The sequence below is a fragment of the Polyodon spathula genome, chromosome 5 (assembly GCF_017654505.1).
Source record: "Polyodon spathula isolate WHYD16114869_AA chromosome 5, ASM1765450v1, whole genome shotgun sequence".
NCBI classification, from domain to species: Eukaryota; Metazoa; Chordata; class Actinopteri; order Acipenseriformes; family Polyodontidae; genus Polyodon; species Polyodon spathula.
The window spans coordinates 2,617,375-2,631,693 of NC_054538.1; the positions used below are offsets into that span (position 1 = coordinate 2,617,375).

Here is a 14,319-nt window from a genome sequence, read left to right on the forward strand (position 1 = left end):
GTGTGTCTGAAATTCTGAGTTAGTAGGGCCAGGACACAGCGTCAGGGTTGTGGCTGCTTTCATCACTGCTGTTTCCCAGCGCATGTGTTCAGTGGCTTCTCACTGTGCTGTATACTCAGAAGTGGCATGGCCAGTCCAGCCTGATGTACGGGGCACTGGGGGGGATTTTAATTTAGGATATAAACATTCCTTTTTTGTTGTGTGTCCTCCAGTAAGAATCCATCACATTCTTCAGCACTTTCTTACTTTCTTTTTTCCTGTTTTATACGCACTGATAGTTTTTTTTTTTTTGGTTTACACGTATTAAGATCTTTAATTTAGCACTGTTTAGAAGGGAGGTTTCAAGTTTTCAAGACTTGACTTGGATTTTGAAGGTATCTCCAGATAGAAACGCTGCTCGTTTATCACAGAGGATTTTAAAGGTATCTCCAGATAGAAACGCTGCTCGTTTATCACAGAGGATTTTGAAGGTAGCTCCAGATAGAAACGCTGCTCGTTTATCACAGAGGATTTTGAAGGTATCTCCAAATAGAAACACTGCTCGTTTATCACAGAGGATTTTGAAGGTATCTCCAGATAGAAACGCTGCTCGTTTATCACAGAGGATTTTGAAGGTATCTCCAGATAGAAACGCTGCTTGTTTATCACAGACGATTTTGAAGGTATCTCCAGATTGAAACGCTGCTCATTTATCACAGAGGATTGTGAAGGTATCTCCAGATAGAAACGCTGCTTGTTTATCACAGAGGATTTTGAAAGTATCTCCAGATTGAAACGCTGCTCGTTTATCACAGAGGATTTTGAAGGTATCTCCAAATAGAAACGCTGCTCATTTATCACAGAGGATTTTGAAGGTATCTCCAGATAGAAACGCTGCTTGTTTATCACAGAGGATTTTGAAGGTATCTCCAGATAGAAACGCTGCTCGTTTATCACGGGATTCAGCCTCCTGCTACCATGCAGATCAGGAGACAGCATTGACAGACACTTGTTAGGTATTAGTAGGATCAAGAGGGGGCTCTTCAGAGGACTGGAGAGGATTCAAAGGAAAATGAAAAATAATTCGACATTTATCCACATGAAGATGATGTCGTGATCATTCGATTGCTTTGGATGCGAAAGCTTGTTCACCTGAGTCAGGAGCCAGGTGCCAGCTTTGTATTAAAAGTTAAACTGCAAATGGGCTCCCGAGTGGTGCATCCAGCCTGGACGTCGGCGGTTCGAGTCTGAGCTATTCCATGAGTTCCCACGAGGCGGGGAATTCGCTGAGTGTCCTGGGGGGGTAGGGGGGGGGAGCTTAGGACGGCAGGGGTGTCCTCGGCTCACTGTGCACCAGCGACCCCTGTAGTCTGGACAGGTGCCTGCGGGCTTGCTTGTTAGCTGCCCGGGAGTTGCGCCTTCGGAGGACAGCGTGTGTTCGTCTTCACCCTCCCGAGTCAGCGCAGGGGTGCTAGTGGTGAGCTGAGTCTAAATAATGATTAGGCATTTCAAATTGGGAGAAAAATTAAAAAAATAATTGGCAATGACTAAATTAAAAAAAAAAAAAAAACAGTGTTAAACTGCATACAGATTGCATGTATAGATCTGGACATTCACGTGACGATATCGCTTGTGGCAGCTCAGTGATTCACTTTGTCTGACAGAACAATGTGTTCTGATTCGAATATTATTATTATTATATTATTATTATTATTTATATTATTATTATTATTATTATTATTAGTAGTAGTAGTAGTAGTAGTAGTAGTAGTATTGCTTAAGTATAAGCAAAGGGGATATGTAGTAAAGGCTAATAATTACAAAATTAATTTTTTACCAAACAACATCAGTCAATCTTCTGTGTACAGAATATTATTGTTTTATAACCAACATCATCTTGCAGGTTTGTTTCTGTGTGCCTCAGTATCTTCAGTTTTCTGTTACATCTCTAAACAGTGCTGTTCACTTATTGCTCATGAGGTCTATTGTGATTTTCTTTTACATGATGCTGTATTTTGTTTCTTTCCTTTTAGATTAAATATGTAAAGGTCTGATTACAGTAAATGATAAAGGTAAGACCAATTCTAACGCTGGGCTAAAAATAATCTACATCCTGCTTTGTTGTTCAGCTCCGTTTTACTGACAAGCTTGATTTAATGTTTTAAAAAAAAAAAAAAAAAAAAACAAGTGCAGGTTTTTGTTAAATTGGGCTGCCAATTGCAACTGAAGCACTGGATAATATGTTCTTGGGAATTAACACCTGACAAAGCAGCAGCATGAACAGTACTGCAATCCTAAACGCATCTCCCTGCCCCTGCATGTCTGTGCTTTAACTAAAAACAAATACTTTTTCCTTTTTTTTTGTGCCTGTTAGCCTGGAGCAGAATCTGGCACTAACACCTGCCATACTGGAAAACGTCTTAGTCATTTTTTTTTTTTTTTTTTTTTTGCTTTGTTTGAATTGCTGCAGAAGAGCCAATGGGAATTAAGTCAATTTCCTTTTTTTTGTTGTTGTTGCTGAACAATCTTGAAATGGCGTAGATCAGAAGTGGCACGTGCTGTGCTACTGCTTCAGAGTCAGCTTGGCTTAATAAGTGTGGTCTGGGGAGGAGGGGAGGCGGCAGAGTGCCAAACCTGGGCCTCTCAGTGGAACAGCTGGGTGAGAAAGAGAAGACAAAAGGAAGGAAATCTCAGTGTATGAACTTAAAGGAGTGTGGGAGGGGCTGTGTTCAAAAGGAAAGCTGAGTGTATGAACCTGAAGAAGTGTGAGAGGGGCTGTGTTGAGTGTGTGAACCTGAAGGAGTGTGAGAGGGGCTGTGTTGAGTGTGTGAACCTGAAGGAGTGTGAGAGGGGCTGTGTTGAGTGTGTGAACCTGAAGCAGTGTGAGAGGGGCTGTGTTGAGTGTGTGAACCTGAAGCAGTGTGAGAGGGGCTGTGTTGAGTGTGTGAACCTGAAGGAGTGTGAGAGGGGCTGTGTTGAGTGTGTGAACCTGAAGGAGTGTGAGAGGGGCTGTGTTGAGTGTGTGAACCTGAAGGAGTGTGAGAGGGGCTGTGTTGAGTGTGTGAACCTGAAGGAGTGTGAGAGGGGCTGTGTTGAGTGTGTGAACCTGAAGCAGTGTGAGGAGTGTGAGAGGGGCTGTGTTGAGTGTGTGAACCTGAAGGAGTGTGAGAGGGGCTGTGTTGAGTGTGTGAACCTGAAGGAGTGTGAGAGGGGCTGTGTTGAGTGTGTGAACCTGAAGGAGTGTGAGAGGGGCTGTGTTGAGTGTGTGAACCTGAAGCAGTGTGAGAGGGGCTGTGTTGAGTGTGTGAACCTGAAGGAGTGTGAGAGGGGCTGTGTTGAGTGTGTGAACCTGAAGGAGTGTGAGAGGGGCTGTGTTGAGTGTGTGAACCTGAAGGAGTGTGAGAGGGGCTGTGTTGAGTGTGTGAACCTGAAGGAGTGTGAGAGGGGCTGTGTTGAGTGTGTGAACCTGAAGGAGTGTGAGAGGGGCTGTGTTGAGTGTGTGAACCTGAAGGAGTGTGAGAGGGGCTGTGTTGAGTGTGTGAACCTGAAGCAGTGTGAGAGGGGCTGTGTTGAGTGTGTGAACCTGAAGGAGTGTGAGAGGGGCTGTGTTGAGTGTGTGAACCTGAAGCAGTGTGAGAGGGGCTGTGTTGAGTGTGTGAACCTGAAGGAGTGTGAGAGGGGCTGTGTTGAGTGTGTGAACCTGAAGGAGTGTGAGAGGGGCTGTGTTGAGTGTGTGAACCTGAAGCAGTGTGAGAGGGGCTGTGTTGAGTGTGTGAACCTGAAGGAGTGTGAGAGGGGCTGTGTTGAGTATGTGAACCTGAAGCAGTGTGAGAGGGGCTGTGTGGCCAGGTGTGACCTTGCTGCAGTCTTGTTGGTTCAGTGTGTTTGTCTAGGAAATTTTAAAACACAGTTCACAGAACCAAGGGGGTCGTCACAACACACTATTGTAAAGAGGAAGGGAAGGGTAGGAGCTATTTAAAAAAAAAAAAAAAAAAAAAAAAAAAAAAAATAGTTTATATATATATATATATATATATATATATATATATATATATGTATATATTTTGCTTTTTTTTAATTTAGTTTTAGTTTTTAAAGAAATGATGAGATGTGAAAACTTTGTATAACTGTCATATCGTCCAGCTACTGCAAGTTTTTTTCAAAACAGAAGTCCACATGTGTTTAGCATTTATCTTTATATCTAAAGTTTTATCGCTAGGTTGTGTAAGTTTAGTGCTAATCGAGAAATGAAATATAACACCCCTATCCTAAAGCAAACCACAGCTGAAATTTGGCTAAAACGGTTCAATTGAGCATGAAGTATAGTATATGTACATATTGTTCTGGATAACAAACAAGTGGCTAAAAAGATTTATATTTATTACCAGAAGCAACTGTAATATACTTTGGTAATACTAGCTTCAGTGGGCATGTTTTGTTTTAGGCATTGATACAGAAAGAATGCTATTCAAATAAAATAAAAACCAACATGTATTGTTTGCGAAACTACAGCGCCCACACAGACTCAAATGCATATCACAAGTTAGGTGAGCACATGCATTGCTCTGCCTTTTGTTCTGCAGTGTGTGTAGCTGTTAGCCAGCCTATTATCTGAATGCCTCTCGCTGCTCCTAGTTAAACCATTAAGGTTGGTGCCAGGCAGCTTCCAGGAGGAATTCTAATATTTGTATGAAAGCCTTTATCTGTTGTGGTATCACTTGCACACTCTGCAGCTGCCGTCTTCCTATCAGTCAGGCTTGGATGAGAGGGAGCTTCAAGGCTGATGGCTTGGTGAGGGCTCACCAGAAGGAAAGTTTCACTGCTGGAATGTGTGAGCTGTAAAGGCTGATGGCATGTGGGTGATTCTAAGTTGCCTAGGTGTGGCCTGCCCTTGCACACACTTGCCTGTTTGTGCTATGGAGCTTTTCATATGCACAAAATCTGTGTTTATTGCTGTTAAGGGACCTTGCATGGGAGTTGCTAATGCTTGCCCACTGGGCTGAGTCTATGTTACTCTGACCATCTGCTGTTCTTTTTAGCTACAGGAACTTGAGAACCTCTCATATACATGTATATATAAAATACAAAGAGCTGAACAGATGCCAGTCTGACATAGCAAAGATCTTGGAGGCTTAAAATGACAAGCATTGGGGAAAAAAGATTGTGTGCTCTTATTTCTTATACACTGTACAATCTGATTGGAACTTTATTTCTTATACACTAAAAAAGGTTGGAAACAATACACTATCATCATTTTAAACATGGGTCCTGCTTTTCTCAAAAACAAAAACATATTTTACATTATTCAATAATGTGGATGATGACCCTGACATTTACTGTGCCAGTACTTTGTTTCCCTTGTATTTCAGTTCAATTAAATGGCTCAGAGAACTATGTAAATGAATAATAATGGACAGAGGTAAAACGCAGGATAGTGAGTGAGGCGTTTCATTAGCTCCTGATGACCACATTGTGTTCTAGTCCAAACTGGCCTTGCTGTTGGCAGTGCAGGTCTCAGCACAGTGTGTGTGTGTGACGATTGCTGGCTTGACTGTGGTGCTCTCTGTTTCCAGGCTCCCTCAATGGCAGTGCGAGTGCTGAGCTCCCCGTTGCTGTAGGAACGGACTCCACAGATCAGGTCTCCCCTACAATGCCACGCTCCACAAAGAGCAGAGTCCCTGGGAAACTCCGCCGCTCTGCCAGCGCCATCAGCAAATCCTCAAACTGACTGTGGGACCTTCGATTTCAAACACTTCAGATTTTACCAATAACATTGGTACTTTTCATTATTGTTTAATCATTCTTTATTTCTTCTTCTTGTTTTTTATGAAAAGTTAGACCAGTTGGCGTAAACACCCAGAAGAGTGGGAGCTATACATGTTTCTTTTTGCAGTACTTTATCAGGTTTGTTAGGGATACCTGCAAAACAAACATAACTCATTGGTATTGTAAGGCTAGGGAATTTGTTAGGAGCCATATTTAATATCTGATAACACTGTTGGTCATTCAGTACAGTACATTTAAAATTGGCCATATGAAAAGAAAAAGGAACCTAATCCATTTAAGAGCAATAGGTACAACATTGCCCTTTTCATAACTTTTTAACAATGCTGTTCTTGGTGCTTTGTTAGTAGTTTTCCCAATACGTTTAAAAATCTTTTTCATTCGCTGTGCTTTTATAACCCTCAGTCCAAGAAAGCTTGTTCATGTTTCTTTGCCACACACTTCGTTACCTCATAAGCACGGTGCTGTCCGTGGTACTGAGGAAACCACCATTCTCAGAAAGAGGGCCTGAAGGGGCCTGCTTTAGAAAGACAGGCATGACATCGCCTTCCTCTGCAAAGCAAGGAAAAACACTGGGAACACGGCACCCGAAAAAACAAAACTCAGAAGGTCATGCTTGTTTGTTTGTTTTTCATTTACTAGTATTACTGAATATTGTCTAAAAGTGGTGGAAATGTAAGATATGTGTTTGGGTCAGGGCTGCATATTAACACTAGCTTACTCTTCACCCCACACATCTTTGAAGACAACCGAGTGAAAAGAACCATTTGATCTTAGGTAGCTGATCTATGGGTAATCCTCAATCTTTATCTGTATTGCCTTTTAGTTGGGCAGTTGCATTGCTAGATTTATCTCTCACTGATCCAGAAAACTACATACAGTTTGTTTCTCCACATCTAGCATAGTTTCGGTTTTGCTTGGTTTATGCTAAATAGATTAAGAGTATAAATACAATGCTGTTTATTACTCTATTGAATTGTGAAATCTTAAGGTAACCTGTTATATATACATATAATTTTAATATACATTTCTTACTACAGATTATTTTTCTTCTTGTAAAGCTACAGATTTTCCATTATGACATTCATATACAGTGTGTTGTTTTGCAATCTTTATCTGTGTTAACATAATGTGAATGTGTCTTCTGTTGTGACATGAAAAATGCTTTAAAATTTTTATCATATGTAAATATGGAGTAATATTTGAGAACGATTTGCAGTTATGTTATGTTTTTTTGCTGTCAGTTTTTGTGAATTTGCTGATTTGATTAACCCTGCAATCAGAGCCTCAGGTATTGTCTTCTCTGCACATGCTCTCTGTGTATCTGGATCAGAAACTGGAAAGTATTGCTCACAGTGCTGATGTAATACCTTAATACAAATGTCAGGTTGGAGAGTACATTGTGTGTCATATTGAAGTGAATACAGTACTTTTCAGGGTTTCATTGCTTGGATAAATTAAAAGTGAAAGATAACTGATTGCCTTGCATTATAGTTTTTATTTTCTGCTGAGCTATATGCCTAAATGGTGGCTTACAATCAGAGCCATTAGGTCGCGGGTTCAGTACCTGTCACCTCTTTATTTATGTTTAAGTATGTGAGTATTTTTCTATGCTCTGTAACGTGGAGGTATGATAATGGCTTCAGCAGATGCAGGAGCATGTGATTTATAGAGCTGAAGAATCACTGAAAGTTAAAGCTTGATGTAGGTGTACACTAACGCTAAACAAGGCACACAAGAATAAGGAATGCCAGCACGCAATCCAGTGTAGCCACCAGCTCATTTGAAAGCTGGTTTGTGTTTAGCTGTTTTTTCACTGCTGTCCCTTGATAGTACAGTTGCCATGTGAGCCAGGTATTGCATGCACTGCATATGCTCTACTTGAGAAGCGACTCTGTCCTGTTGCACTGCACTGCCTTACCTGTACATGATTATTAAGCACTGCTGTGTCACATAGGAGGTGTCATCTGAGAGCTGCACACTCCGTGTGTGTGTGTAAATATCTTTATTTGTGTACATTATATATATATATATATATATATATATATATATATATATATGTGTGTGTGTGTGTGTGTGTGTAGACATATATAAATATATACATACATACAGAGTGCAACTCTCAGAAGATATATAATGTATGCAAATATTGTTGTATCTTACATGGATCTGTCAACAAGTGTTTAACAGTAGAAATAGTGTTGATTCTACATGTTTGATAGGAAATTGATTTGACTGTTTTATTTGAGGGTTCCTCTTCTGGTGCACATGCCTGTAATATATTTTTAAAACAGAAAAGCTTGAAATTCCCATTTTAATTGTTAACATGTCAAAGTGTTTTTAATTATAAAAAAGGAGAGCCTGGGTATCTTTGTTATTAGAAAATGTCAAATTTAAACAAAGTTTGATTAAAAATGATTTGAAATTCAAAGTATCTCCTATTTGAATTCTCACTTGTTTTCCAGTGGTTGATGTCTTTTCGCTTGCGTGTCTAACATTAGCCCCCTAACCTCTCACTGATTTCACTGAACCTGCTTTGAAGAGCCCAGGGTGCAATATTGAATTGAAGGTCCATGCAGGGAGAAACACTGGAGGTATCACAAACAGACCATTTTGTTAATTAAGGGATTTTCTAGAATAATGATTTTTAATGGAATACTGGCGACACTACCATGAATAAGATGATTCTGCAGAGTGCATTGGCCTCTAAGGTAAAAGGTCACCAGGACTGTAGAACATGATTATTTAAGTAATACTATAATATAATGCTAACATCTTCCAAAATCGTATAAAGCCATGTCGTACAAAATGCAGGGTCAAATGTGCTTTTTTAAATTATTATTTGTATAGGGAATAGCAGCGCTACAGTCCTTGTTATCTCTGCTGTAAGCATAGCCACTAATGCATTTGTCATTTTTGTTAACATTAAGGCAACAGTCATGTATGCACAAAGCCCCTTATATTACTGTATAATATGAATTGATTCACCAGGATTTTCAAGCATTGCAATTTAAGTATTCTGCTTTATTCAGATGCTTGTGGATCTTCCCCAACAGAAAATAGAACTTGTAAAATTGAAAAGAAATCCGAAAAATACAAGAACAATAAAATAAATTAAAACAAATATGAAAAGTATAAAATTCATAATAAAGAACAGCTACCTTCAACTAAAATATTGCAGCACAGTCTAGTATTTGTTTAATTGAGTATTTCTTTGGGAAAGAGGATGCACATATGTAAACTGTATGTTTTTAAGACTTGATTATAGAAATGCAACTGGTGTGTTATTTTGTAGTACACACGATACTGTTGTTGCTGGGCTGCAATAGGAATGGGATTTTTTGCAATTTAGGATTGCAAGCTCTGCCTCTAGAACAGGGGAGAGAGAAAAGGATGGGCTCGGACCAACTGAGAGAGCCTTCCCTATGGAGTTAGAGTTAGGGCCCTATCATCCTCCGGGCCCCTAAAGTTCTAGGTGGAGCCTCGCGACTGGGTCCCAGCTACCAACCGGGTTCGGCCCTCAGAGGACGGAACGGCTTATACGAAGCCTTGACATAAAGAAGAAAAGAGAATCTGAAAGAGCACAAATAATTGTTAGTTAAGGGACTCGAGCACTAAGATTATGAGGGCTACATCCCGGTACGATAAAGGAGGAAGGAAGACGCAACCATTTCTTAAGGCAAGATATAGTGCATGAGCTGCGAAAGAGTAGTGTGGCCGGTGGTTCCCTCTGACCACACGAAGAACCTGTGGACTTACTGGAAATCTAGGTCAGAGACGTGAGACTCGCTATCCGACATGGAGCATATGAAAAAAGGGAGGAAGAAAAAGCAAACGCAAGAGAAAGAGCACGGCTGTGACTGGGGTAATATAAGAGTATTAGGATAGGCAGGTGAAATTAGGAAGGGACGAAGCCCTGGCTTGTGCCTCCCAAACATATATACTGTAGTTGTACAAGTATGGCACTGAAATACATGCTTTTTAAAAAAATAACATGAGAAACACGAAATACCCAGAAATAGAACTGTGTACTTCACGCGTGTGAAAAACAAAAAGGGGAGTAGTGTTAAATAGCACTGCACAGCGAGGTATTACAATTGTACTTACAATGAGTAAAGCAAACATATATGTGTACTGTACTTACAATCAATTCTAAAGAACGCATTTTTTAAATAAGAAATTGTCTGCTTTTTACAATGTACCACCTCCCGATATAAATCCATCTCAATTTTGCGTGCAACTTCGTAGCCAGTTTCAAAACCGATTCTGCCTCAATCCGCCAGAAATGCGCAGTTGCGAAGTCAGTGTGTTATAATAGCTGCAGGAAGTATGCACATAAATAATGAAAGTGTGCTCTGTAGCACTGACAACAAGTAATAAAGTTGTCAATAAGCGGCGTACAGTTGCCACAAGGAAGGAAAGTCTGACAAAACCTACCTTCTGAGGACAGAATAGTGTTTAAACAGAAAATATTATTGTTTTTTTTTTTTTGTTTTTTTTTTAAACAAACTAAAATATTTAGTTTGTTGGTGATTTTCACGCTGTGTGGAGTTCTGTTTGACTGGAGTTAGGAATAGTAAGTAAAAATATAACGAGAGTCAATGCAAAGTCCTCATAAACACTCTAAACAGACGTGGGTGTGTGCGTAGGTCCGGTAAATAGAAAGATAGACAATGGGCTTCGGTTGAGGTTTTTATTTACACAAAACTATTACCGGTAATTGGAATTCCGTCGGTTATAAAAAGACATATCACACACAGTAGAGCTCAATCGAGCTACAAATTATATTTTGATTAGTTAATTTCCCCTATACCCGTATTGTTTCGCTCGTATTAATTATGGCAGGTTTAAAGCGGTTCTGTGGAATGCCGTGGAAATGGATAGAAACAAAACCAATAGTGATAAGGCCGGTGGTGATGACACTGGACAAGGGCCGTAAGGTGTCTATTTCTGTATAACCCTATATATTAGTTAGCCAATACCGTAAGTTTACAATAATATTTTCTGGGGTGTTGAGTGTAAAACTCTTACCATTAGACGGCCTCCAGTCACCGTGTCCCACCGTCACTGATTTACCGCTTCACCTTCCTAACTTAGCCTGCTGCGCAACTTCGGGCTTTTTGGAAACATGTCGACCACCTTTGAAAATGTAAAAACATTTTTTGTTTGTTGTTTTTTACTGAAGCACTGCACAGTGGGCAAATACCTTATATCCTCCATTCAACCATCTGTATAGTGTCATTGAACAGCGTGGCAGCGATACAAAAAGTGTGCCTTTAAACTACTAGGCGCTTATCTTAGTCTTCATAATTGAGGTTTAAAAAATGAACGGCATATATATATATATATATATATATATATATATATATATATATATATATATATCATATATAATATATAGAGTTAATTGAATATATATATATATATATATATATATATATATATATATATATATATATATATATATATATATATTTCAACTTCTGTTTAAAGTTGTATCTGTATGAAATCTAGGTGCTTCTTTTATCTAATTTCAGTGATCAAAATTATTCATATAATTTACAAGAATGTAAGAAGAAAAAAGGTACCGTAGGCTGAAAATTATAAAACCTGAAAATGAAACGTGGACATAAAACGTTGGTCATGGTTTGTGATGTTGTACAGGAATACTGTAACGGGAGGAAACTTGCTTTCAATTTGAAAATATTTTATTTGAATAGACAATAAACACAGTTGAAACATACGATTGAAGCGCTATATAAAAGCTAACATTTAAGAAAATAACCTGTGTATAGAAAAAGATTGCATCTAAAGTAAGCGCTATACGTTTTACAAGAGCTGTGTACTTCTGTATTCTATATATATATATTAAATATATATATATATATATATATATATATATATATATATATATATATATATCTATTAATACAAAAAACACATTTTGGCTATAAAACATGTTAAATACATGTCAGATTAATGTACTTAATCGTGTGGTGTTTGTTAATAATGTACACAACAAACCCATTGCGATTTAAATAAATAAATAAATAAAATAATTATTGACCAACACATATTGCGGTAATAATAAACCCATAACATCCTCATTAAATATTGAAACAATCACATGAATGTTCACAGTTTACTTTTAAGGCAGTTTTACAGCAAGATTGGTTATGTGTAAAGTAACAGTAATTCAAGGCATTTATGGCTACACTAAAGGAATGTCTAAAGATTTTTTGTTTGTTCCATGACAACGCTACATGCCAATGTCCAGCGAATCAGTTCACAAGCCATAATAAAGCTAATAAAGTGATAGAGAGAACGGTACAGCCTGTGAATTGAAGGCGTGGTTTTTCTGTTCTTTTACATAAATTACACCTATAGAAACATCCCTTCTTAGGTCTAGAAGCTATTACATTGTAACATGTGCAGCAGTTCTATAAAAATACTTCTAACAGTCAAACTAACGTTTTTGAAACTACCGTAAGAGGAATCTGGAAAATATAGACTTCGGGTTATAACTCCATAGATTATGTAAACGTCCACAGTAAGGTTTGAAAGTGGGACTTCTCAAAATGGGATTTATATAGTCCACAGTGTGTATACGCGCTGCGCTGTTTAGTGTCCATATCATACAGTTATAACCGGTTGCAATCTCTTTATAGATGGCATTCGCTTTTTTCTTTCTATTTTTTAATAAAGGCACGTCTGATCTACTGGTTTTAGCAGGCAGGACGGACAGGCATTTGGAGAAGGATGACTTGCCTATTTTCTGATGGGTGGCATTTGTTGATGTGCCTTGTCAGACCCGGGGAGCTGTAGAAAGTGGCCGGGCAGTACTTGCACGGAAAGACTTGGGAGGAATGCAGGAGGCGAAGGTGGCGCTCTTGACTCGTTCTGCTGGGAAAGGTCTCGCCGCAGACGGGGCACAGGTGGCACTCTATGGAACTCAGATTGATGGGAGTTTGGCTTTGGGTTTCCACAGAGGTGGACATCTGGTTGTGATTCTCGCCGCTGTCTGCATTTGGAAAGGACGGGTGGATGATGTGATCTTTGTTGGTCTTGTTCTGTAGAGCTTGGTGTCCCAGAAGATGTTTTCTCAGGTAAGCCTGGCGTTTGAACCTCTTCCCGCAATGGTGACAATCGTTAAGGCCATCTTCTGAACCCGATTCAGAAAAGCACGGGCTGGGGGTGTCCCGGTCGTTCGCGTTTTCGGTTCTGGTGTCTTTTATATCTTCTGGCATTGCCTTAAGGTCACCAGATGGCAGCTTTGCGCTTTCAGGCTTGCCGTTCGGAGCTGCTGATATTGTGGTTGGGTTTTGGGGTCTCGGTTTGTGCCAGCGCCGATGGGATGCCAGGTTTGCAGGGCAGCTGAATACCTTGTCACATTCTGGACACCTGTACTCTACTCTGACGATCCTGGAGCATTTGTGCTGGGCTAGTGAAAAGGGATCGGCATACTCTTCTTTGCACAGTTGACAGATGAATTCCCCCAGAGGTTTGTTCCCTCCGCCTGACAGTGGCCTTGGTTTTAGATCAACCGGTCCTTCCTTGATCCTGAGACCCAGGACCGGGGATGTAGTGACTTGGTCTTCAAAATGAAGTTTCCTGATCGTTTTGGGTTTCTTTGCAGAGGGTTTGCTTTTGCGCTCCGGGTCTGATAGAGGTCTTTTATTTGGGATTCTGATAGTAGCAGGGAGAATGGAGCTGGCGGCACGGCTTTGGTTGCTGTTGCTGGAACCGATTTTCAAGTCCACTGGGGCAAAGAGGAACTGGTCTAAGGTGGCCAGAACCCCTGGGGTTGGGAAGGACTCGGCAGATATCGGGGAGCCCAGGTTGAAACTTCTCTCGAAAAATGTCCTCCCTTGTTCTTTGCTGATAGGGCGGGTGGGGCTGTAGAGAGCCAGGCACACGCTATCCGGGTTCCCGAACTGGACCGGTTTCACATCCTCCACGGCACTAACGGGAGTGTCAGCAGTAGAGTTTGGCGATGCAGCAACGCGATCGGGACTGGATGAGACAGAGACAGGTGGAGATGAGGTGTTTTGGTTCTGCAACACCTTCAAATGGTCCTTGTCGTCCTCATCACAGCGGATCCTGTATGAAACAGATGCTGATTTTTTGTTTCTTTTCACTAAAAAGCCTTTGGGCATCTTTGCGACTAAAAGGCACTTGCAAATAATAATTTTAAAAAAGGTTCAACTAAAATCCAATCATAGGCGACTGCAGCAATAACGCCTTAAAGTGTAATGTGTGGCGTATTTTCTTGCTATTGATCTTTCTGTTCCCGGAATGCTTTCGTCTCCAAGGCATAGCTGCACTCTTTTTAAGGAGGGATGATGCTATTGTTCTCGCCCCTTGTTGCCTCATCCCCAGCCAATCAGATGAAGCGAGTTTCCCTATGGATTTGCTAGTGGGAGGGTTGACGGACTGACTTTCCGGGGTAGGCGTGTCTGTTCGTTGGTGAGCAGATGTACCTGTGGGTTATTATATTATTCTCGGTTGTTTTGCCCCTCCTAGATGAAGGCACACGCCGGAGCCCTCCTTTTTTTT

The 14,319-nt window shown here is 40.3% G+C and overlaps 2 protein-coding genes across 7 annotated transcripts in view; one reads left to right on the top strand and one right to left on the bottom strand.

The window, feature by feature from the left end:
* LOC121315414 (ral GTPase-activating protein subunit alpha-2-like) overlaps positions 1-7,787 on the top strand; it is a 161,564-nt gene extending 153,777 nt beyond the window's left edge. For 5 of the 6 annotated variants that reach the window (XM_041249469.1, XM_041249471.1, XM_041249470.1 and 2 more), the window contains one exon: positions 5,553-7,787. In XM_041249469.1, the coding sequence (XP_041105403.1) occupies positions 5,553-5,707 (155 nt within the window). In that variant the 3' untranslated portion in view covers positions 5,708-7,787. Of the gene's footprint in view, positions 1-2,012; positions 2,052-5,552 lie in introns of all 6 variants that reach the window. The other variant, XM_041249473.1, reaches the window with a different exon arrangement.
* Positions 7,788-11,785: 3,998 nt separating this feature from the next.
* LOC121315416 (insulinoma-associated protein 1b-like) lies at positions 11,786-14,066 on the bottom strand. Its single transcript, XM_041249476.1, has one exon. The coding sequence runs from the start codon at positions 13,917-13,919 to the stop codon at positions 12,489-12,491; it is 1,431 nt and encodes a 476-aa protein (XP_041105410.1). The 5' UTR covers positions 13,920-14,066; the 3' UTR covers positions 11,786-12,488.
* Positions 14,067-14,319: the final 253 nt, after the last annotated feature.